The sequence below is a fragment of the Sapajus apella genome, unplaced genomic scaffold, assembly GCF_009761245.1.
Source record: "Sapajus apella isolate SASKATOON/1434 unplaced genomic scaffold, GSC_monkey_1.0 scaffold88, whole genome shotgun sequence".
Taxonomy (NCBI): domain Eukaryota; kingdom Metazoa; phylum Chordata; class Mammalia; order Primates; family Cebidae; genus Sapajus; species Sapajus apella.
The window spans coordinates 5,494,012-5,519,274 of NW_022437028.1; the positions used below are offsets into that span (position 1 = coordinate 5,494,012).

General features: G+C 41.0%; 1 protein-coding gene across 2 annotated transcripts in view; it reads left to right on the forward strand.

The window, feature by feature from the left end:
• Positions 1–25,263, forward strand: part of BAZ1B (bromodomain adjacent to zinc finger domain 1B) — an 81,534-nt gene that overhangs the window by 46,776 nt on the left and 9,495 nt on the right. For both annotated transcript variants that reach the window (XM_032254983.1, XM_032254984.1), the window contains 8 exons: positions 4,233–4,371; positions 5,069–5,202; positions 8,459–8,564; positions 9,272–9,370; positions 11,371–11,548; positions 14,775–14,957; positions 22,889–23,036; positions 24,187–24,334. In XM_032254983.1, coding sequence (XP_032110874.1) covers positions 4,233–4,371; positions 5,069–5,202; positions 8,459–8,564; positions 9,272–9,370; positions 11,371–11,548; positions 14,775–14,957; positions 22,889–23,036; positions 24,187–24,334 — 1,135 coding nt within the window. The remainder of the gene's footprint in view (positions 1–4,232; positions 4,372–5,068; positions 5,203–8,458; positions 8,565–9,271; positions 9,371–11,370; positions 11,549–14,774; positions 14,958–22,888; positions 23,037–24,186; positions 24,335–25,263) is intronic.

The window sequence follows — 25,263 nt, forward strand, 5'->3', positions numbered from 1 at the left end:
TTTTTGAGATGGAGTCTCATTCTGTTGCCCAGGCTGGAGTGCAATGGTGTGATCTTGGCTCGCTGCAACTACCGCATCTCGAGTTCAAACAATTCTTCTGCCTCAGCCTCCCAAGTAGCTGAGATTTCAGGTGCATGCCATCATGCCTGGCCAATTTTTGTGTTTTTATGGAGATGAGATTTCACCATGTTGGCCAGGCTGGTCTTGAAGTCCTGACCACAGGTGATCTGCCCGCCTCAACCTCCCAAAGAGCTGGGATTACAGGCGTGAGCCACTGCACCCAGCCAGCCATGGTGCCCGGCCCAAAAACATTTTTAAAAGAAAACCCAAAAGATATACCATGTTTTGTTTATCATTCATCACTTGATAAACGTTTAGACTGTTTTCATCTTTTGGCTCTTAAGAATAATGCTGCCATAAACATTTGTGTATGAGTTTTTGTGTTGTCATATACTTTCATTTCTCTTGACTAAATACCTAGGAATGGGATTGTTGGGTCATATGGTAGTGTTTAACCATTTGAGAAACTGCCAGATGGTTTTCCAAAGTGGCTGCACAATTTTACATGCCCACCAGCAGTGAATTAAAGGTTCCGACTTTTTGATGATAGTCATCCTAGTGGGTGTGAAATGGTATCCCATTGTGGGTTTTGACTTGCATTTCCTTGATGGCTAATGATGTTGAGCATCTTTTCATGTGTCTCCTGCCCACCTGTGTATCTTTGGAGAAATACTAATTCAGTTCATTTGCCCATTATTAAATTGAGTTGTCTTTTTATTCAGTTGTACAAGTTCTTTATATAGTCTAGATACAACTCCCTGTTAGATACCCAGTCTACAGATAATTTTCATCTATTTTGTGTGTTGTCCTTTCACTTTTTTTTTTGGGAGACGGAGTTTTGCTTTTTTGTGCCTAGGCCAGAGTAGTACAGTGGTGTGATCTCTGCTCACTGCAACGTCTATCTTCCGGGTTCAAGTGATTCTCTTGCCTCAGCCTCCAGAGTAGCTGGGATTACAGGCACTCGCCACTACGCCTGGCTAATTTTGTATTTTTAGTAGAAATGGGGATTCACCATGTTGGCCAGGCTGGTCTCAAGCTCCTGACCTCAGGTGATCCGCCCGCCTTCCAAAGTGCTGGGATCACAGACATGAGTCACCACACCCAGCCTGCCTTTCACTTTTTTACTAGTATCATTTGAAGCATAAATATTTTTTAAATATGATTAAGTTCATTTTATCTATTTATTCTTCTGTTGCTCATAGATTTGGTGTTAGGTTTAAGGATCTGTTGCCAAATCCAAGGTCATGAAGATTTACTCCTATTTTCTTCGGAATGTCTTACAGTTTTAGCTCTTAAATTTAGGTCTTTTATTTTCAGCTAATTTTTATAGTGTAAGGTAAAAGTCCAGCTTTATTTTTTTTTGCATGTGGCTATCCAGTTGTTCCAGTGTCATTATTTTGAAATAGCCTTGACACATTTGTCAAAAATCATGTGACTCTAGGATAACGTTGGCTTATTTTTGGACTCTGAATTCTATTTCATTGATCTGTATGTCTGTCTTTATGTTAATGCCACACTGTCTGATTACTTTGCTTTGTATTGAGTTCAGAATAGGGAAGTGTGAGTCTTCCAGCTTGTTCTTTTTCAACATTTACTTTTAAATTTTATTTTCTTTTGAGATAAGGTCTCATTCTGTCACCGAGACTGGAGTACAGCAGTTCGGTCTCAGCTCACTGCAGCCTTGACGTCTTGGGCTCAAGTGATCCTTCTGTTTCAGCCTCCTGAGCAGCTGGGACTACAGGCTTGTGCTACCACGCCTGGCTAATCTTTTTATTATTTGTGGAGGCTGGTATTGAATCCCGAAACACAAATGACCTTCCAGCTTCAGCCTTCTAATGTGTGGGATTACAGGCCTGAGCCACCACAGCCAGCTTGAAGAGTTCTTTCATTAGGAAATGTATGTTTCCTAATGAAAACTAAACAGATTTTAGTTTACACTGCTTAAGGCCATCGAAATATTTTCGCATATATGTGTAATACTGTGCCTGAGTATACATATATAATGTATACATTTTATTTATTTAGATGCAGAGTGTTGCTCTGTCACCCAAGCTGGTGTGCAGTGGTGCAGTCTTGGCTCACTGCAACCTGTGCCTCCCAGGTTCAAGCTATACTTGTGCCTCAGCTCCTGAGTAGCTGGGATAACAAGTGTCTGCTACCATGCCTGGCTAATTTTTGTATTTTTGGTAGAGATGATGATTCACCGTGTTGGCTAGACTGGTCTCATACTCTGACCTCAAGTGATCTGCCTGCCTCAGCTTACCAACGTGCTGAGATTAAAGGCGTGAGCCACCGTCTCTGGCCATTGTACTTAGCATTTTAAAGACCTATGAAGAGGCCAAGTACAGGGGCTCATGCCTGTGATCCGTAGCACTTTGGGAAGCCAAGGTGGGCAGATAACCAGGTCAGGAGTTCGAGACCAGTGTGGCCAACATAGTGAAACCCAGTCTCTACTAAAAGATACAAAAAATTAGCTTGACTTGGTGGCACGCTCCTGTAATCTCAGGTACTCGGGAGGCTGAGACAGGAGAATCCCTTCAGAGAGGCGGAGGTTGCAGTGAGCCAAGATTGCACCATTGCACTCGAGCCTGGGTGACAGAGTGAGACTCTGCCTCAAAAAAAAAAAAAAAAAAACCAGACCTATGAAGAAACTATAACTGTGGCCAGGAGTGGTGGCTTACACCTGTAATCCCAGCACTTTGGGAGGCCGAGGTGGACGGATCACCTCAGGTCAGGAGTTCGAGACCAAGCAGGAAGATCGCTTGAGCCCGGATGTTTGAGACCAGCTTGGGCAAACATAGTAAGACCCTGTCTTTAAAAAAGAAAAGAAACCATTTTTTAAAATGTTGACATTGTAAATAGCATTGCTCTGTACCCTATGGTATCAGGGTTTATGACAATTGTGGAAAAACAAGACAAAATTATTGGGCTGCTTTTGTTGTTGAGGGAAATTTCTACTGAATAGAATAAACCTAATTAATGAATGATCAGAAATAAATTAACATTTTTATCATTAACAGGTACTTGCTTAATAATTAGAAAAATAGGTGTTCAATGTAAAATAATTATTGTCCCCAAATACTCCCCTGCCATTGTTTTTCAGGTTTTTTTTTCTTGTCATCAGGGCTGTTAAGCCAAATTACTGTCAGATTCCTCAGGACTGAAGTATATTTTATTTTGAAATAGTTAACTTTACTAGTTTTATTTATCGTGATCTTTTTGAGGATCCCGTAGGTGGCACCTACCAGAAGATGTTTCAGTTAGTCCTGTTTATGAACTGTTAACTGTTTCTTCAGGATTGTTTAAAATACATTAAGTGATATTTTGGCCAGGTGTGGTGGCTCACATCTGTAATCCCAGCACTTTGGGAGGCCGAGATGGGTGGATTAGTTGAGGTCAGTTGGAGAACAGCCTGGATAACATGGGGAAACGCCGTCTCTACTAAAAATGCAAAAATTAGCTGGATGTGGTGGTGTGTGCCTGTAATCCAGCTATTCAGGAGGCTGAGGCAGGAGAATTGCTTGAACCTGGGAGGCAGAGGTTGCAGTGAACCGAGATTGCCCCACTACACTCCAGCCAGCAAGACTGTCTCAAAAAACTAAAACAAAAAGAAAGCGATATTTTGGAGCTAAAAGACTTTGCATTGAGTTGAGGGATGAGATGTCACCAAAATTCAAGGAGTGCAGGAGGACTAGGTAGAAGTTGCTGCCGTGCATGTCATTTCTTTTTTTTTTTCTTTTTGTGAGACAGAGTGTCCCTCTGTCACCAGGCTGGAGTGCAGTGGCGCAACTTCAGCTCATTTCATCCTCTGCCTCCCAGGTTCAGGCGATTCTCCTGCCTCAGCCTCCTGAGTAGCTGGGGTCACAGGCGTGCGCCACTATGTCTGGCTAATTTTTGTGTTTTAGTGGAGACAGGGTTTCACCATATTGGCCAGGATGGTCTCCATCTCTTGACCCTCGTGATCTGCCCCCATTGGCCTCCCAAAGTGCTGGCATCACAGGAGTGAGCCACCATGCCTGGCCACATATCATTTCTTATAACAGATTAGAATTAGGGAAAGGAAATTAAGATTTGATAACTACTATACACTAGGCACATTTTACTCCATATTTAATTTGAAAGAGTGGAAATTACTAGGAAAATGTCTGATTGAGTCCTTTTATCTTTAACAGTGAAACTGGAGCGCCAAGCTGAAGAAGAACGAATACGGAGGCACAAAGCAGCTGCTGAGAAAGCTTTCCAGGAAGGAATTGCCAAGGCCAAACTAGTCATGCGTAGGACTCCTATTGGTACAGATCGAAACCATAATAGGTCAGTTCCTAAACCTAATTTTTGTTTTCTTGTAGGACTATTTTCATTGCTATTAGTTACAAAAATTACCTAAAGTACAAGAATAGACAAGCTTCTCTCTTCAGTTTTCCAATTTTGTTTGGAAACAGAATTGTTGATGATTGTTGAATATTAACTGTGTCAAATGCTAGAGTTGCAAAGTTGAGTGAGAATGTTCCTGCCCTTGAAGATACCACAAGTAGGAAGCTTACATGATGGTGACAGGTGAAGTGCAATCCAAATCCAAGTCTTTAAAAATGGCAGTAGGTTTTAAATGCATACATTTTGTGAAACCTAAAGAAGGAGAAATATTAGTAGTTACACAAATTAGGGCTAGTTGTGGTGGCTCACACCTGTAATCCTAACACTTTGGGAGGCTGAGGTGGGAGAATTGCTTGAGGCCAGGAGTTCAAGACCAGCCTGATAGCCACCCATTTCTGTTAAAAAAAGAGAGAAGTTATAAAAATTACAGACATTAAACTAGTCTCCAGTTTCAACATTTCTTATTTACTTTGATTTACCTTACAATTTTTATCTGTCAAGAGTTCTGAAGAGGAAGAATACTGTAAATGCGGTTTTGAATGCTCAGTGACACTCTGTAATTATCTTCTCCAGGAGTAAAATTACCCTGCAATTCTGATCTGTTGATTGTCTTATTAATACTGGTTGTGGTTTGTAGATACTGGCTCTTCTCTGATGAAGTTCCAGGATTATTTATTGAAAAAGGTTGGGTACATGACAGCATTGACTACCGATTCAACCATCACTGCAAAGAGCACACAGACTCTGCCGACGAGGATTACTGTCCCCGCAGTGAGTATCTCTGTTTAACTGTGAGTTATTTCACCCTGCTGAAGTGGGCTCAGCGTTAAGGACTGCCTTTTCTCTGTCCCCTTTTCCATTTGCAAAATTTCTTTATTTTGGTCTTAGGTATGTTTGAGTGAAGTGGGTAGATGTGAAATGTGTAGAGAGAAGGAAAGAAACCCAGATTTGATTACTACTTTTGTTCTAAGCATAGTGTGAGAAGATAAAGAGCTTGAATATTAGGGTATTTGGGGATTAGATTTTACAGGAGAAGTTTTCAAACTGTCCCTTAGAAGCCATCGTAGGTGCCTGAATGGCTAAAATTGAGGTATAGGGGCTAAGAAGGCAGTGTTACATTTCCTCCTCTTCTACCTTTTTTTTTGGGATGGAATATCATTCTTGCCGCCCAGACTAGAGTGCAATGGCGCAATCTTGGCTCACTTCAACTTCTGCCTCTTGGGTTCAAGCGATTATCTGCCTAAGCCTCCCAAGTAGCTGGGACTACAGCTGTGTGCCACCACACCTGGCTAATTTTTGTATTTTTAGTAGTGGTTTTGCCATGTTGGCCAAGCTTGTCTCGAACTCCTGACCTCAGGTGATCTGCCTGCCTTGACCTTCCAGAGTGCTGGGATTACAGGCATGAGCCACTGTGCCTGACCTTCTTCTTCTACTTTTAAAGTTAATTTATTCATTGTTTATGCTGAATCTATTTGGGAAGCCGAAACCTACACTGAATAATTTTCTGAATATATATTCATATTATTTCTTAAAGTATGTATGTTGAGTATATTTCAAGAAAGAAACAAATTTTTTTTTTTTTTTTTTTTGAGACGGAGTTTTGCTCTTGTTACCCAGGCTGGAGTGCAATGGCGCGATCTCGGCTCACCGCAACCTCCGTCTCCTGGGTTCAGGCAATTCTTCTGCCTCAGCCTCCTGAGTCGCTGGGATTACAGGCACGTGCCACCATGCCCAGCTAATTTTTTGTAGTTTTAGTAGAGACGGGGTTTCACCATGTTGACCAGGATGGTCTCGATCTCTTGACCTCGTGATTCACCTGCCTCGGCCTCCCAAAGTGCTGGGATTACAGGCTTGAGCCACCGCGCCCGGCCCAGAAACAAATTTTAATTAAAAAAATAAGATGCTTAGGTTAGGTTTGGTTTTCTCAACCTCAGTGTTACTGACATTTTGGGCCAGATGAATCTTTTTTATTTTCTCCCACCATGATACTGATGAGGTAGATAATTTTTTGTTCTGGGAGCTGTCTTTCACGTTGTGGTTTATTCAGGAGCTTCCCTCTACATAGCCAGTAGGTGGTAGTAGTGAGAACAAAGTATGTCTCAAGATCCTGCCAGATTTCCCCTGGCAGGCAGTAGTGCTGCCCATTGAGAACCACTAGGTTCAATGATCCATAAGCTTCCTTCCAGTTCTGCTGTCTGTAACCTAATGAAAATTGCTTATGTGTTGGTGTCACGTGGGAGATAAAGATAAAAAAGAAAATTGATTCCTGAATACTACATTATTGTGCTGCTTTGATAAATCTTTTTTTTAAAAGTAATTTTTCATTTTAGAGAAATTCCTAACTCAAACTTGAAACTCACAAAATTGTTAAAGAAGAATACTACTGATTTACAAAAATAAACATTCCTTCAAATAAAACTTCAAATTTAAGGTGTTTTCATGCTGAATTATGTTGAACATAGATTATGTCACTTAGTAGAAAAAGCTAGTTTTGGTAGATGTTATAAATACTCAGGTGAGGGCAGTTACATTTGAGAGCAGTATCTGTGGAGTCTGGATGTTTAGATTTGGAAGGGATTCCAGCAGGATGAAGGAGTTTTACTTTATAAGGTGTTTCAAAAGCCTGGTGGCAGTTCTTGAAAGTAACGTCTACACAGTTAAAGCGCACTGAGAGAAGATTGAGAACCCAGACCCTTTACTTCTAGAGCATCCTGGCAGATGTTGTTTCATGTTTTCCAGTTCCAGAATGGCAGTTTTCTTTTTAAAATTACCCATCTGAGGCTGGGTGTGATGGCTTGTGCCTTATAATCCCAGCACTTTGAGAGGCTGAGACAGGCAGATCACTTGAGTTCAGGAGTTGAAGACCAGCCTGGCCAACATGACAAAACCCCATCTCTACAAAAAATACAAAAATTAGCTGGGTGTGGTGGTGGGTGCTTATAGTCCTAGCTACTTGGCAGGCCGAGTCACGAGAACTGCTTAAGCCCAGGAGGCAGGAGTTGCAGTGAGCCAAGATTGTGTCACTGCACTCCAACCTGGGTGACAGAGCAACATTCTGTCTCAAAAAATAAAATTACTCAACGTAAAAGACTAAACAAGCTTATGTGTTAGTATTCCAGAGATGTTTCAGGTTAAAGTGGGGAGAATGGGGAAGAGAAGAGAAACAATCATAGTATGAAGTAAGGCATCAAGTATTGTGTTGACTGGCCGGGCGTGGTGGCTCACACTTATAATCCCGCACTTGGGAGGCCAAGGCGGGCAGATCAGTGGAGGTTAGGAATTCGAGACCAGCCTGGCCAACATAGTGAAACTCCATCTTTAATAAAAGTACAAAAATTAGCCAGGCATGGTGGTGCATGCCTATAATCCCAGCCTAGTCAGAATAGGCTAAGGCGGGGAGAATCTCTTGAACTGGGGAGACCGGAGGTTGCAGTGAGCTGAGATTGCACCACTGTGCACCAGCCTGGGTGACAGAGCAAGACTCCATCTCAACAAACAAAACAAAAACCAAATACTGTGATGATTTAAAATAGGCTTCGATAAATTGGCTTAAGGTATATCTATGTTAAAGTCATATATCAATGTATAGGAACTGATTTACAAAAAAGTTAGTTGTATTATTTGACTCTTGAACCCTCCAAGGATAAGTCTGTAGTATTTATGTATTCTTGTTGCCTTTGCTTTACTACAGATGCCTTTCCTCTTAACATCATGTAAAAGGAGTAAATTCTTTATTTTGCTTTGATATAAAGATATTTAGTCATTCTTCATTCTAAGTTGCAGTACTCTTAAACTTCGGAATGGTGCAACGATTCCACTTCAGAGAGCAAATATCTGAGATAACATGCTGTGTTTAAGATATTTAAGAGAAACTAGCGTCTATTGTACATGAAGATACGTTTGACAAATTTCACAGGAAGCACCTATGTTGTTATAAATTGTTGAGTTTGGCAGTGAGTACGGCTGAGGTTTGAAACTAGCAACTGGGTATTTACTGTAGTCAACCTAATGTCTAAATTTTTCTTAGGTAAGAAAGCAAACTTAGGTAAAAATGCAAGCATGAACACACAACATGGACCAGCAACAGAAATTGCTGTAGAGACAACCACACCTAAACAAGGACAGAACCTATGGTAATGTGAGCATTCATCTGGTTGCTCTTTCTTTTTCTTTTAAATGTTAAGGAACAAAGTTTTGGTATGGTGATGCCAGCGAGTTAATAATTATGTGCTCAGGATGCTTTGTGTGACTTTGATATTTTGGATATCAAAACTTCTTGGATTAGCAGAACTGATTTTATTTTTTTTTTGTTAAGATGATACTTGTTTTTTTAAGGGTTGGAATTTTGGTTTTTCCCCTCATAATATAACTTTGTATATTATGTGATAGATCTTACAAAGCAGTAGAAATGTAGCTTAAATATGGTTGGGAATAAAGGTATTTAAGATTTTTCTTAATTAAATTTTATTAATAAAAATGGTATGCATCGTTTCCTTGTATGCAACTCTGCTTTTAGGCAGCGAGCTTGGTTTTGAGAGGATCTGTTCTATGTGATCACCTGTAGTTTAATGGCCTTTCAGTTTTGACTTTTGGGTATAGGTTTACTCTCTGAAGGGAAAGGGACAAGTATGCCAATTAACTTTGCTCCAAAGTCCTAGGACAGAATTAACATTAGGCATCATGGAAATAGTAAATCACTTATTCTACTTCTGGATGTTAGACTTTGAACACATTTGGAATTTGTTCTCCTAAGTCCCACCACCAGCTCTAGATCACTTGCATAGTGTTTGAGTTTGTTTTTGTTTTTTTCAGAGTTTTCAGGTCTGTTTTGCCCCTACAGGTTTTTATGTGATAGTCAAAAGGAGCTGGATGAGTTGCTAAACTGTCTTCACCCTCAGGGAATAAGAGAAAGTCAACTTAAAGAGAGACTAGAGAAGAGGTAAGGGGTTTCATCTTCTCTTTAGCATTAGACATAAATATCTGAGGGTTTTTTCCCCCTTACTCATTAAAGTTATTAAAGTAAAATATTTTAAATGTGTGTAACCGTTTTTTGTTCATATTGCCTGGTATTTTCTTGTCACACTATGCTTATTGGAAAAATATACCTTTGGCCATCTGTATACAGAGTAGCAGAATTATGCACTAAAGATTACGTGCCAGTACCAAGCCGTGAGCTTCATGGTTGTTAGACAGCCTTGTAGATGCAGGCCCAGATGGATAGGTGTCCAGAAGTGTTCTGTCAAAAGATGGAAACAATGGCAGTGCCCATCAACTGATGGGATCGATAAACAAAACTTAGTGTATATCCAGGCCTGGTGCGGTGGCTCACACCTATAATCCCAGCACTCTGAGAGGTCAAGGCAGGCCAATGTCTTGAATCCAGGAGTTTTGAGACCAGCCTGGGCAATATAGGGAAACTCTGTTTCTACAGAAAATACAAAAATTAGCTGGGTGTGGTGGTTTGTGTTTGTAGTCTTAGCTGTTTGGGAGGCTGAACTGAGTTGATCACTGGAACCCGGGAGGCAGAGGTTGCATTGAACCAAGATCATGCCCCTGCACTCTGTCTTGGCCTGGCCTGGGTGACAGAGCGAGACACTGTCTCAAACAAAATGAAACAAAAAACTCCCAAAATTTAGTATTTTCAAACAGTGGAATGTTATTTAGCCACAAAAAGAAATGAAGTACTGTTCTGTGCTACAGCTTGGATGAATCTAGAAAACATTATGCTAAGTGAAAGAGGTCAGACATCACAGTCCATGTGGTGTATGATTCCATTCAAATGAGACATCAAGAATAGGAAAATCTGTTTCAAACAGAAAGTGGATTAGTGGTTGCCAGAGGATAGAGGAAGAGGAGAATTGGGAGTGATGATCGCTAACAGGTAAGAGATTTTTGCTTGGGGTGATGAAATGTTTTGGAATTAGATAGTTGTGGTGGTTCTGCAACATAAAAACCGCCGAAGGACATGCTTCAAGTTGGTGAATTTTATGCCATATGAATTAAAAAGAACCAAAAAACCGTCTTCTGTCTACACAGTAGCATCAACTCCATCTAAATTTGCAGCTGCCATATTTGTTGTAGACATTATTTTTATCAAAGCCAGGACAAGATTTTGGCTTAATGCCACCTCTCATTTCTGACTCTGTGCTCAATTTCATGGTTGAATTTAGGTTTGATGGAAGAGAGAAGGAAAATATGGTTCAGTACATACTCTACACCATTGCCAGACTTTTGCGAAGGAAAATAGGTACATTATATTGATGTTAGTCCACTGCTTAATGTGTAAATTAAGTAAAATTGCATTCAGAATCATGTTGTCTGAATATACATGTCTAGGCAAATTAAGAAAAACAAAGGAAAATGTCAGTACACAGATCCACAAAGGAATATAGTTCTATGATGTTCCTTCTCTTTGGGCAGAATATTTGATATGTACGTGTGTTCAATTGAAAGGACCTGTTTTGTTCACTAAATATGAAGATTGAATCCTTCCATTAGAAGCTTAGAAGTAGCTTGGTGTGATGGCGCACACCTGTAATCCCAGCAGTTTGGGAGGCCTAGGGGAGAGGATCATTTGAAATCAGGAGTTTGAGATCAACCTGGACAACATAGCAAGACCCCATTCCTACAAAAAATAAAAATAGCCGGGTGTGGAGGTGCATGCCTGTAGTCCCAGCTTTGACTCAGGTGGGAGGATTGCCTAAGTAGAAGTTTGAGGGTGCAGTCAGTTGTGATGGCACCTTTGCATTCCAGCCTGGGTGATAGGGCGAGACCCTGTCTCAGAGAAAAATAAAGAAATAATGAAAAACAAAACAAGGAGAGGTAAAAGAGACCTAAGTTTTTTTCTAGAAATAAAACATGTTTTTCAAGTAATTGAAATTTAAGGTACATCTTCAAAAGTTTGTTTCTTCCCCTTTTCTCTTGTCCCAACTCTTCTAGGTACCAGGACATTATTCATTCTATTCATCTAGCTCGGAAGCCAAATTTGGGCCTAAAATCCTGTGATGGCAACCAGGAGCTTTTAAACTTTCTTCGCAGTGATCTCATTGAAGTTGCAACAAGGTTACAAAAAGGAGGACTTGGATATGTGGAAGAAACATCAGAATTCGAAGCCCGGGTAAGAATATAAGAAAATCCCCTTGGAAAGTTCTTACTCATGGAAACTCAGTCTGAAGTTGTTCCCTGATGTTGTTCTTGACTTCCCAACATGACCTTGGGAATCAGATGTTTGGATTTGTCTTGAAAGACATGTATGGAACCAAAAATACCTGTATTTTTTTTCCCTTGTCATTGTTTGCTGGTATCAAGAAAAAGTTAATAATTGGCTTACAACCTTGGTATGAGGAGAACTTTGCTACTAAGGTGAATGAAAACTGGTTGTAGAGCTGTAGTCATAGAGCATCATTTAACATCTTGCCCTTGTGATGCCTGTGCTATCAGGTGTGAAGCATGCTGTGTATCATGCACCTGCCCATTCTTCACACTCAGCTCGGATTTCTATTTATGTTGGACATCACTCATGTTGTCCAGTGGGCTGTCATTACAGTCCTGTCCTTTATTGGTCAGAGGGACCCTTAAGTGGTGTAGGTGAAACTTTTCAAAAGACCCCAAATCCCATACCAGGTAGGTTTAGGTATCAATGATTGGTGAATAATATCCATCAGTTATTATTGTAAACTGTTTTTTGCTGATTTTAAAACAGTAAGACCATATAATTCTAGACCTACTAATATTGTGGGTCTTTTCAAATTCCTCATGCACTATGACATGTCTTTTTTTCTTTTTAAAGAGATGAAGTCCCCTCTGTTACCCAGCCTGGAGTACAGTGGCATAGTCATTGCTCACTGCAGCCTCAAATTCCTGGGTTCAAGTGTTTCTGCCATCTCGGGTTTCCAAGTAACTCACACTACAGGCATAAGCCACCATGCCTGGCTGATTAAAAAAACAAAAAAATTTTTTTTTTTTGTAGAGACTGGGCATAGTGGTTCACACCTGTAATCCCAACATTTTGGGAGGCTGAGGCAGGAGGACTGCTTGAGCCCTGGAGTTTGAGATCAGCCTAGGCAACATAGTAAGTCTCTGTCTCACACATAAACACACAAAATTTTGTAGAGACAAAATCTCACTATGGTGCCCTGGCTGATTTCAAACTCCTGGCTTCATGAGATCTTCCTGCCTCGGTCTCTCAAAGTGTTAGGATCATAGGCGTGAGCCACCTCACCCAGCCAACATGTGTGTTCTTATATTTCGTGATTTTTATTAACAGTTTAATTTGCATCCCCCGCATGCTATGTTTACTAATTTATATGTACTTTTCAGCTGTTTCAGTCTGTTATTCTTTGCTGTTAGAAGAAGCAAATTATATGTGTATCTTACATATGCATATTTTTATTTTTAATTAATCTTGTGATGAATTCTTGGTACATTTGCCGGGGAAAGGGATTTAAACATCTTTGTGGTTCTTAATGATTTTTTTTTTAAAAAAGATTTACTGAACCCAAAGAATCTTGTAGGTTTCAAATGTTACACGTTTACTTTTTTGTGTAGCAAATGTTCACTAATTGCCTGCTTTGTGCCAAATTCAGGTCTATATCTTGCTGATACTGGGTTATGATTTTTCTTTGTTTTCTTTGTGACTATTAGAATGTTATCTTCTAATTGGCATGTTTTGTGTGACTGACAAGATAGTGTTTAAGGACATTTTTTATTTCTTTGTATTTTTAAATTAATTGATCTTTTAAGAGATAGGTCTTGTTCTGTTGCCCAGTCTGAAATGCAGTGGCTGTTCACAGATCATAGTTGACAGTAGCCTGAAACTCCTGCCTCAGTCTCCTGAGGAGCTGGGATTACAGGCATGTGCCACCACACCTGGTTGGGTGCAGGATTTTGATGAAGTGATTTAACTTCTGTTTTCTCATCTGTCAGGGAGATGTGAAGCTTAAAAGATCAGTGAAGGATGAGGATCACTTGAGACCAGGAGTTTGAGACCAGCCTGGGCAATATAGTGAGACCCTAAAAAGAATTTTAAAAAATTAGCCAGGCATGATGCCATGTACCTGTGGTCCCAGCTACTGGGAGGCTGAGGCAGGAAGATCCCCTCAGCCCAGGAGTTCAAGGCTGCACTGAGTTGTGATTGCTGCCCTTCTGTCTGGATGACCCAGTGAGACCTGTCTCTTTAAAAAGAAAAAGGAGATCAAGTGTGTAAAACATACTACCTTACATACAGTTACATGCTGCAAACAAGTTACAAATATGAAAAAAATAAAAATTAAAAAAATAGAAAAAAATACATAGTAAGTTGGAAACTACAGTCTTAATGCAAAGACACACTAAGAAAAGTAAAATTTTTACTTTCTTTTACTTCCTTAGTGTGTCTTTGCATTAAGATTGTAGTTTGCACATGGTAGACACTCAGTTATTGAATGAATCAACTATGTAACTCCTTTAAACTCAGTCATTGAATGAATCAACTATGTAACTCCTTTAAGCAGGGAAGCTTCTAACATTTAATGGATCCCTTCACTGGGAAAAGGGAAATAGTCAAGTATTTTTTTTTTTTTTTTTTTTTTTGAGGCAGAGTTTCACTCTTGTTGCCCAGGCTGAAGTGCAGTCATGGCTCACTACACCTTCTACCTCCTGGGTTGAAGTGATTTTCCTGCATCAGCCTCAAGTAGCTGGGATTACAGGCGTGTGCCACCACACCCTTCTAATTTTGTCTTTTTAGTAGAAATGAGATTTCTCCATGTTGGTCAGGCTGGTACCTCAGGTGATCTGGCGCCTCAGCCCCCCAAAGTGCTGGAATTATAGGTGTGAGCCACTGTGCCCGGTATCCTCCCTGCCGCTTTTTTTTTTTTTTTTTGAGATGGAGTCTTGCTCTGTCACTTAGACTGGAGTGCAGCGATGTGATCTAGGCTCACCGCACCCTCCGCCTCCTAGGTTCAAGCGAGTCTCCTGCCTCAGCCTCTAGAATAGCTGGGATTACAGGCACATGCCACCACGCCCAGCTAATTTTTGTATTTTTAGTAGAGACGAGGTTTTGCCATGTTGGACAAGCTGGTTTCAATCTCCTGACCTCAGGTGATCCGCTCACCTCAGCCCCCCAAAATGCCGCGATTACAGGCATGAGCCACCGCACCCGACCAGTCAAATAGTTTTAAATGCATAAGCCATGCAGTGAACTGTTAAATTCATGGAGGAGCACAGTTAAATTGATGGTATGTGGCTCTTGATTTTGTTAAATAAATGTTATGTGGCATTTGAGCCTAGACTGATTTGAATGTAATTGAGGATAGATTCTTCCTCTTGGCCTTCTCTCAGTCTGGTTTTAAAATCCCTTTCTATAGGTCATTTCATTGGAGAAATTGAAGGATTTTGGCGAGTGTGTGATTGCCCTTCAGGCCAGTGTCATAAAGAAATTTCTCCAAGGCTTCATGGCTCCCAAGCAAAAGAGAAGAAAACTCCAAAGTGAAGATTCAGCAAAAATTGAGGAAGTGGATGAAGAAAAGAAAATGGTGGAGGAAGCAAAGGTATTTTGTTATTTAAGTTGTTTATGATTGTGTAGATGAATGTGATTTGGTTTTAAAATAATGTAACCCTATGCATTTTAGCTACTGTGAGCACTGTGCCCTGAGTGAGTGTTCCCTTTTTTTTTTTTTTTGAGATGGAGTCTCGCTCTATTGCCCAAGCTGGAGTGCGGTGGTGTTAGCTCAGCTCACTGCAACCTCCGCCTCCTGGGTTAAAGTGATTCTCCTGCCTCAGCCTCCTTAGTAGCTGGGATTACAGGCACGCACCACCACGCCCAGCTAATTTTTGTATTTTTAGTAGAGATGGGGTTTTACCATGTTGGTCAGGCTGGTCTTGAACTCCTGACCTTGTGATCCGCCTGCCTCAGCCTCCCAAAGTGCTGGATTACAGGTGTGAGCCACTATATCACCACCCACCTCCCCTTTTTAAAAATCACTTTCTGCCACCTCTGATTTTTGCAGTGGTCTATGGAGTTGTGGAGTGCAGCCCTGGTTCTGGGTCAGTAGATGGTGGTTACAGTGGATGTGGCCTTCCCACCTTTACCAGACTTTCTTTTTTAACAGGGAGGTGATGTCTTTTAAACACATTAAAAATGTATTTATTTAATTTTTAGAGAAAGGGTTTTGCTCTTGTGCAAGCTGCTATGCAGTGATTCAGTCATAACTTACTGTAACTTTGAATTTCCGGCCTCAAGCTGTCTTCCCACCTTGGCCTCTCCAAGTTCGATTATAAGCATGAGCCGCTGTGCCCAGCCATGCTTGCTCTAGATATTTTTTAATTTTTAAAAATATGTATAACATACAAATTTACCTTTTTTTTTTTTTTTTTTTTTTGGGAGACAGAGTCCCACTCTATTACCTAGGCTGGAATGTTGTGGCATAATCTTGACTCACTGCAACCTCTACTTTCCAGGTTCAAAAGCAGCTCCCGTGCCTCAGTCTCCCAAGTAGCTGGAATTACAGGCGCGTACCACACACCTGACTGATTTCTGTATTTTTAGTAGAGACGGGGTTTCACCATGTTGGCCAGGCTGGTCTTGAACTCGTAACTTAAGTGACCCGTCTACCTCAGCCTCCCAAAGTACTGGGATTATAGGCCTCAACCACCTCGCCCAGCCCAAATTTACCACTTTCATATGTACGATTCTGTGGCATTAAGTGTATTCACATTGTTTTGCAACCATCACCCTTAGTCTCTCAAACTTTTTCATACACTTCTGACACCAAATATGTGAGTTTTTACCACAATAAGCAGTTCTTCAGTTCTCTGCTGACATCAGCTACTCTCACAATTCAGTTTAATTCTGACTCTATCTATTTGGAGTTTGTGTCAGATTTGCAGGTTAAAGTGTTCCCTCCCACAAGACTGTTGTCACTTCAGATGCCAGTCACAAGTCACCCATATCATTGCCACATTGCCACCCTATCATCTATAAATTGAGGATTCTCATGGCCCCTCTTCCTAAGTTTGATAATTTGCCAGAATGCCTGACAGAACCCAGGAAACATTTTACTTAGGTTTACTGGGTCATTTTGAAGGCTACTACTCAGGGATAGCCAGATGGAATGGACAAGGAATGTGGCAGAGCAGGGGCTTATGGTCCATCCTCCCAGCTTCCAAGTGTGTGACTGGAAGTTCATCAAATCTTGTTCCAGTATCTTTGTAAAGCTTAATTTCCAAGTCTCCCCCTCCTCCTGCCTTTCAGGAGCTTGTGGGTAGGGCTGAACATTCCAGCTTTAAAATCGTCTGGTCTTTCTGGTGACCAGCCCCATAACTAGGAGTCTTACCAAAAGCCACGTCATTAGCATAAATTTAGGTGTGATCCAAAGGGTCTCCTCTGAATAACGAAAGACACTTCTATTAAGGCTTTAGGATGTGGAGAAAGGCCAAATATATTTATTACATCATTGTCTGTATTTACCACATTTGGGATTACAGGCGTGAGCGCCAGACCTTTGCCAATATTTGTGTTCTGTTTCTTTAATAGTGTCCATCCTAATAGATATGAAATGGTATCTCATTGTGGTTTTCATTTTTCTCCAGTCATGAACGATGTTGAACATCTTTACGTGTGCTTATTGTCCATTTGTCTACCCTCTTTGGAGAAATGTATATTCAAGACCTTTGCCCATTTTTAAACTGGGTTTTTTGTTGTTGTTGACTTGTAGTTCTTTATATGTTCTTGATACTAATCCTTTTTCAGATATATGATTTGCAAATATATTCTCCCATTCCATTGGGTAGCCTTTTCATTCTGTTAATAGTGTCCTTTGCATACAGTGTTTCATTTGCATGGAGTCTAGCTTAACCTATTTTTTTTTTCATTGTTGCCTCCACTTTTAATGTCATATCCAAGAAATCATTGCTAGATTCAGTATCATGAACCTTTCTCTCTCTTGTTTTCTTCTAAATATTTTATAGTTTGATTTTTATAGTTTGATTTTTTAGGTCTTTGATCCATTTGATTTAATTTTTGTGAGTGGTAGAAGGTAAGGCTTCAGCTTCATTTTTTTCATATTGGATATCCAGTTTCCTCACTTTTTATTTTTGAATGTAGCATGCTTTATTGTAAGTAAATAAAATGAGAGGTAAGTAAAGTATGTAACTCCCACCCTAGTTTCACTGCCCAAGGTGTCACTTTTAATAATTAGGTGTCCTTTTTTGTATATACAAAGATGTGTTGGAGTTTTTACAAAATGAAATCTTATGCATAATATTCTTCAGTTTCTCACTTACCAGTATATCCTAGGCATCTGTCCCCTCTCTCCCGTTAGTCCACCCAGATCTACCTGATGTTATATATGCTCTTTTCCTATTTTATTGTGTTTTTTAGAAACTGGGTCTCTACTTTGTTGTCCAGGCTGTAGTGCAGTGGTGTAGTCATGGCTCACTGCAGCCTCAAACTCCTGGGCTCAGGTGATCTCCCACCTCAGCCTGCCCTGAGTACCTGGGAGTATAGGCGAGTGCCACCATGCCCAGCTAATTTTTAAATTTTTTGTATAGAGGTGAACTCGCTGTGTTGGCCAGGCTGGTCTTCAACTCCTGGGCTCAAGTGATCCCCCCACCCTCTGGCCTTCCAGTGTGCTGGGATTATAGGCATGAGCACCTCACCCTGCTGCATTTGGTCTTTTAATTTCTGTATTATTAATGAATGTGAAGCTTATTAAAATAACCGGCAGCTCCATTTTTGTCTGTTTTGTGTATTAGATTTCTGCTTAAGATTACTTGTGAAGAAAAAGAATTTGAGAACACTACATTTTGGGAGAGTTCCTAACCATTATTTAGTGCGGAATACTTGTCCCTAAATTTATATTTGGCTCTCCCTCCCTTCTTTTCTTTCTTTCTATTTTTTTTTTTTTTTCCACAAAGATCTGTTAAAGGCCTGATTTTGTCAGTCACCACTAAGTTTGGAGGATGTATAGAGATGAGTAAAAAAGCCTTAAGTTCGGGGCTTGGCACGGTGGCTCATGCCTGTAATTCCAGCACTTTGGGAGGCCCAGGCAGGTAGATCACGAGGTCAAGAGATTGAGACCATCCTGGCCAACATGGTGAAATCCCGTCTCTACTGGAAAAAAAAAAGAAATTAGATGGGCCTGGTGTTGCACTCCTGTAGTCCCAGCTACTTCAGATGCTGAGGCAGGAGAAGAGCTTGACCACAGGAGGCAGAGGTTTCAGTGAGCCAGAATCTTGCCACTGCACTCCAGCCTGGTGACAGAGCGAGAGTCCATCTCAAAAAAAAAAAGCCTTAAGTTCTTGCCTTCAGGGAACTCAGTTTGAGTGTGCGAGACAGGCAAGGGATGCTTGCTGTGGTGTGACCAGTAATGATGAGAAAGAGCAGTACTCAGGCCCACTGTCAGGGATACCCAGGGCACACTAGAGAAAACTACCCAGAGGGAAGAGAGGATGGGTTTTGAAGAATGTGTAGGAATGGATCAGGTCATGGCGGGGACGGCATAGGCCTTTTCAGATTCAACTGAAATTGACCTCTTTTGTCACTGACAGCTGGTTGTTTGTCCTCCCCATTTACGTAAAGTGAGTCTACTGTTCTTTCCACAGCTTATCAGATATTTGTACATAGTTGTCATGTTCCCCCTACATTTCTTTCTGAGGCCGAGGATGGTATATGATATGGGGAAGATAATTTTTGGGTAAGAGGTAAGCAGTGTAGAGAAGGAAATTCAGTTTAGATAAAGGTTTAATTTATGACTTAAGTTTACAGTCTTACTATGTGGTATGTCATCTTGCTGGGACTTAGTTTTCACCTTCTTCTGTTTCTTCTATTTAAAAAAAATTTCTTGCCAGGTGCAGTGGTTCACGCCTGTAATCTCAGCACTTTGGGAGATCGAGGCGGGCAGATCATTAGGTCAGGAGATCGAGACCATCCTGGGTAACACAGTGAAACCCCATCTCTACTAAAAATACAAAAAAGCAGCCAGACATGATGGCATGCGCTTATAGTCCCAGCTACTTGGGAGGCTGAGGCAGGTGAATGGCTTGAACCCAGGAGGCAGAAGTTGCAGTGAGCCGAGATCACGCCACTGCATTCCAGCTTGGGGGACAGAGTGAGACTCCGTCTCAAAAAAATTTTTTTCTTTACTTTTTGGGACAGGGTCTCACTCTGTTGTCTGGGTTGGAGTGCAGTAGCAAGATCATGGCTCTCTGCAGCCTCAAACTCCAGGTTTGTGATCCTCCCACCTCAGCCTCCTGAGGAGCTGGGACTACAGGTGCCTGCCACCATTCCTGACTAATTTTTTTTTTCTTGTGTAGAGAAGGGGCTTCCCTACATTGCCTAGGCTGGTCTCATCTTCTGGACTCCAGTGATCCTCCCACCTTGGCCTCCCAAAGTGCTGGGATTATAGGCGTGAGCCACCATGTCCAGCCTATGTTTATTTTATTTTATTTGTGAATGAATAACAGTATCTCACTCTGTCACTCAGACTGATGTGTAGTGGTGTGATCTTGGGCTAACTACAGCCTCAAATTCTTGGACTTAGATGTTTCTTCCACCTCAGCCTCCCAAATAACTGGGACCACAGGTTGTGCCACCATACCCAGCTGTTTTTTGTATTTTTTTTTGTAGAGGAAGGTTTCAGAATGTTGCTGGTCTTGAACTCCTGGGCTCAAGTGATCCACCTGCTTTGACCTCCCAGAGTGCTAGGATTATAGGCAGGAGCCACCACATCTGTCCCTGTGTCGTTTTAAATGGTTGCATAATAGCACCTAGGTAACCTTTTAGATGATGTCTTAAGATTAAACAGTTAGCTAGTCTCCTTAGCTAAATCTCTTCTCATTAGGCGTAAGTTTTAGTCTTACTACTTTGTAGGTTTTGTTTTTAACTCAAGTTCAATACAGAAGAGTCTTTTGATGTGACCTGCCCAAGAGTCACATCTGTCCTGTCCATTTCTTTTCCTGCCACACTGCTTGCTTCTCATTGATAACTCACCTGTCACTGTAGGATTCTCATTAACTTCTCGAGTACTGTGCCCCACAGTGAAGTAACCTCATTTTAGTTTGTCAGATGAGACTTATTCTTAGCTTAGTTAGAGAGGAAAATATGAGAACTTTGCAGGTCCAGACACAGTACATAAATGGAAAGCATGGAAGAGTTTCTTGGAAAATCATCTAGGTTGCCTGCTAAGTAGTTCAGCAATGTTATGCATTAAAATGACATTGTGCCCTGTGGTTCCCCACCAGAGGTCAACTCTACTTTAGCTTTGAAATTTTCCACTGCTCTTTGCTTTGAAGGTTTCCGAAACTAGCAAGGGCCAGAGTTTTTTCAGCTGGCACTAGGCGATTGCATGAGTGTTTATCAGTCTCTAATCTGGGATTCAGTTTCCTTATTTATAAAAATGGATTCTTTCTCAAATTCCTTTTTGTAGTAGTGGATGATCTCAATTTTTAATGTTTATTTCGTTTTACTGAATTAAATAGAAAAGACTGATGTATCATTTGGCAAAATCCTGGGTTTTGTTTGATTGTTTACTTTGGTGGTGTTTGTCCTGACAACCTGATTATAGTTGCTCCTGAATTTAGAATGGGGCTATGTCCCAGTAAACCCATTGTATGACTTATATATTTATAATTTCCAATGGTTTTATCTGAGTATAACCCTATTATAAGTTGAGGAGCCTGCTAAATGTGTATCACTTTTTCTTTCTTTCTTTCTTTTTTTTTTTTTTTTTTTTTGAGATGGAGTCTCGAACTGTTGCCCTTGCTGGAGTGCAGTGGCATGATCTCGGCTCACTGCGACCTCCACTTCCCAGTGGTCAAGCCGTTCTCCTGCCTCAGCCTCCTGAGTAGTCGGTACTACAGGCGCCTGCCACCACACCAGCTACTTTTTGTATTTTTAGTAGAGACGGGGTTTCACTGTACTGGTCACGCTGGTCTTAAACTCCTGACCTGGTGATCCACCCACCTCGCCCTCCCAAAGTGCTGAGATTACAGGTGTGAGCTACTGGTCCCGGCCGAATGTATATCACTTTTGCACCATTGTGAAGTCATAGGTCTGAACCATCATTGTAAGATGGGATGATTCCAAATAACAAAAATATGGAAGTAACCCAGATGTCTGTCAGCTGATGAACTGATAAACAGAATGTGAAATATATATTCAATGGGATATTGTTCAGCAGTAAAATTGATTGAAGTATTGTTACATGCTTTGCGAATGAACCTAGGAACATGCTCAGTTGAAAGAAGCCAGTTACAAAGGGCTACCTATTGTATGATACTATTGAAAATCTGTTTTTAAAAAAACAAGGTTAAATAAGCCTGTTCTCAAAATATCTTAAAAGTTTAAAAAAAGTTGTAATGAGGTCAGATGAGCTATTGGCTACTCAGATTTTATAATTCATAGGTAATAGTTTGAAAAAGCAGGACTGCCCATGGCTGTTTTCTTTCATACTGTTTGCACTACATGTGAGTGTCCGCTAGAGGACAGCAAAGCCCATTTGTAGTCATACCCTGCCAGTTCTCAAGCACTTTTTGAGAACTGAACCTAAAATTCTTACATTTACATTCCATTGAAAAGGTTTAGCCTTTCAAGAAAAGAGTCTATGGTAGTGTTTGTCAGCTCTCCATTTATCAGGGGAGAAGACAGCAAGGCAGCTGTGATTGTGGACCTTAATTTTACTGAGGAGCTCTGAGGAAGTAAGGAAGGAGATTGCTGTTTTTCAAAGCAGATGTTGAAATATGTATTTTCAAAGCAGAGGTTGGAGTAAGGAATGAGTCAGTTTCTGGTAGAACTTCAGCAGCTTCCGAAATGTAGATTTGAGTGTGTGTGTTTATATTACTTATCCTTGCTATTTGTACATTTATACACACAAGGCTTCCTGTGAATCTCTATAGGAAAGAGAAAAAGCAGCCCTGTTATCCTCATCCCTCACCCAATCTGTATAGTACCGACTTCGGAACTAACTCAACTGTCTTTCTCCCTTGGCACCTATATTTTAAAGGCCATGGCCTTCCAGGATAACTGGCTCTTTTCCTTTAGGAGATTCGTTAAGTTACAAGGATCTCTTTACTTAGGGCAGGGCAGTGAATTCCCACTGTGGTATTGGATTGGTGGTGTTGTGGTGGGTTATTGATTATCTTTTAAATCAGAGTTTTAGTAGCTGTATAAAATTGTTGGATTATAGCATTTACAGCATACAGGCAATCCTATTTTAAAGTATATTGAGTCTTTAAGTGGATTTCCCTAGAAGATGCCTGTTCCCAGTCATTTACCCACTCTCACTCCATCTTTATGTGACCTCTGGCAAGTTTTTTTCACCCTTTGGTGCCTGGATTTCTTCCATAAGATAAATGGTTTAGACTGGTGAGGTTGTAGGGGGCAAGTGTCCTCAGAATTCTCTCATACTGTCACCTGTTCCTAGTTCTCTCTCTGTGTCTTTGGTCACTGTAGTAATGCTGGCCTGGTTTGGTCTCTGTTTAGGTTGCATCTGCACTGGAGAAATGGAAGACAGCAATCCGGGAAGCTCAGACTTTCTCCAGGATGCATGTGCTGCTTGGGATGCTTGATGCCTGTATCAAGTGGGATATGTCCGCAGAAAATGCTAGGTGCAAAGTTTGTCGTAAGAAAGGTATGTTTAGATCAAATTTGCTTATGTGGGTATATTAGGGAGTAGGATTTCTATTTTCAAGATCTTTATTTCTACCCAAAAGAATTTTGTGTACACAGAATGTAAGTGTGGTAGTATAGATTTTACTCTCCTGAAGGTCTATAAAATGCCAGTCTTTGAAATCTCATGCCCGGGAATCAGAGCAGGTCCTTTGTTCCTCAATTTAGAGCGTAAAATAAAAGCAATTGATCTCTTCAGTCTTCAGATTTTCTACAGAAAACAAAATTAGGTTAGTTTAGTTTTGAATCCTTTAATTGGCTCAGAACTGGAGTCGTCTGTGAAGTAAGTTATGTGCTTCCAGCAGCGGGCAGTCCTTGTACAGTGGGAGGCATGCAGTCTTGTCTGTGTAAAACGAACTTCATGGCTAGAAGCCCCCTAGTGATTGGCTTCTGAGTGGCTAGAGTTGTTTCCTGAGTTAGGTTAGAGGTGAAAAGATCTGCATAAAATCAGTTGCTGTAAAGCGTTCGTTCAATTGCTCTACAATAAAGGTTGGAGGGAGAAATGACCTTATTAAATTGACTCGTGTAACACTTTTTCAAATGTAAGGAAACCACATGGTTTAAGGGAACCCATCAGGGGCCGGACACGGTGGTTCCCACCAGTAATCCCAGCACTTTGGGAGGCTGAGGGAGGAGAATCGCTTGAACGTGGGAGGTGGAGGTTGCAGTGAGCCGAGATTGCACCACTGCACTCCAGCATGGGCGACAGAGTGAGACTCTGTCTCCAAAAAAATAATAAGTAAATGAGAGTGCAAACCCATCAGGCATAAGTTAGGAAACGTTTGAGGAGGTCAAAAGGGCAGAATTTTCTGCTCTCACTGGGGTTTTTTGTGCCTATTAGTAATTGCTAACTATTCTGTCTTAGCCATGGGGAGATTTTGTTCGGGATATAATTTAGGAGACCTGATTCCTAAATTATCTGTAGTCTAAATTATGCTACTTTTTTTTTTTTTTTTAAATAGAAAATGACTGCATTTACAAAACAACTTGGTAGCACTCTACGAAACATGTCTTCTCGTGTGCCGTGAATTGTAGGGTGGTTGCCTCTTCCTTCCAGCTCATTGACTGCTGCTGTGCTCCCAACAGTTCTATTCACGTTTATCTCTTTGCAGGTGAGGATGACAAATTGATCCTGTGTGATGAGTGTAATAAAGCCTTCCACCTGTTTTGTCTGAGGCCGGCCCTCTATGAAGTACCAGATGGTGAGTGGCAGTGCCCAGCTTGCCAGCCCGCTACTGCCAGGCGCAACTCCCGTGGCAGGTGAGAACCTTTTCTTTTAAAAATAATTAAAGGAATAAATATGAATAGCTATTATAATTAAGCTTGAGTTATTCAAACAGAATGAGTCTCAGGAGCTTTCAGTTCATCTTTTGGGTACAGAGCCCCATCACTTACATTACTTCAGTAGGAGCTCAGAGGGCTCTGATCTAATTTTAGCTGAATGTCGACATTTCTAGTTTTCACTGCTAGCCACATTCTCTGTCTTCTTGATCATACCTTCTTCTCAAGTAATGAAATCTCTCTGCCTTTAGCTGCCTGTGCCCACTTCCTGTGTCTTCATGATTACTTCTGCAATCACCCACTACTAAAAATCTCAAACTCATTGCCTTCCTTACCCATACAGAATGTTTTTCTTCGCTGTCATGAGTAGAACTTGGTTGTCAACTTGGACAGGAATGTCTCTCCCTCCTCTGGCGTCTCTGTTAATTTGCCATGATATCAATCCAATGCCCAGATGTTTTATGATCCAGTTTCTTTTTTTTTTGTTTCATAATTGAGATTTTATTGGTTTAGGATCAGTACAGACATTTCAATTTGTACAAAATTCTTAACATATGAAACAAAATCTAAAAAGCCATGTATTATAATTCTTTTTAAAAGTTATTCCAGGCCGGGCGCCGTGGCTCACGCCTGTAATCCCAGCACTTTGGGAGGCCGAGGTGGGTGGATCACGCGGTCAAGAGATCGAGACCATCCTGGTCAACATGGTGAAACCCCATCTCTACTAAAAATACAAAAAATTAGCTGGGCATGGTGGCGCGTGCCTGTAGTCCCGGCTACTTGGGAGGCTGAGGCAGGAGAATTGCCTGAACCCAGGAGGCGGAGGTTGCGGTGAGCCGAGATCGCGCCATTGCACTCCAGCCTGGGTTCAGGCAATTCTCCTGCCTCAGCCTCCTGAGTAGCTGGGA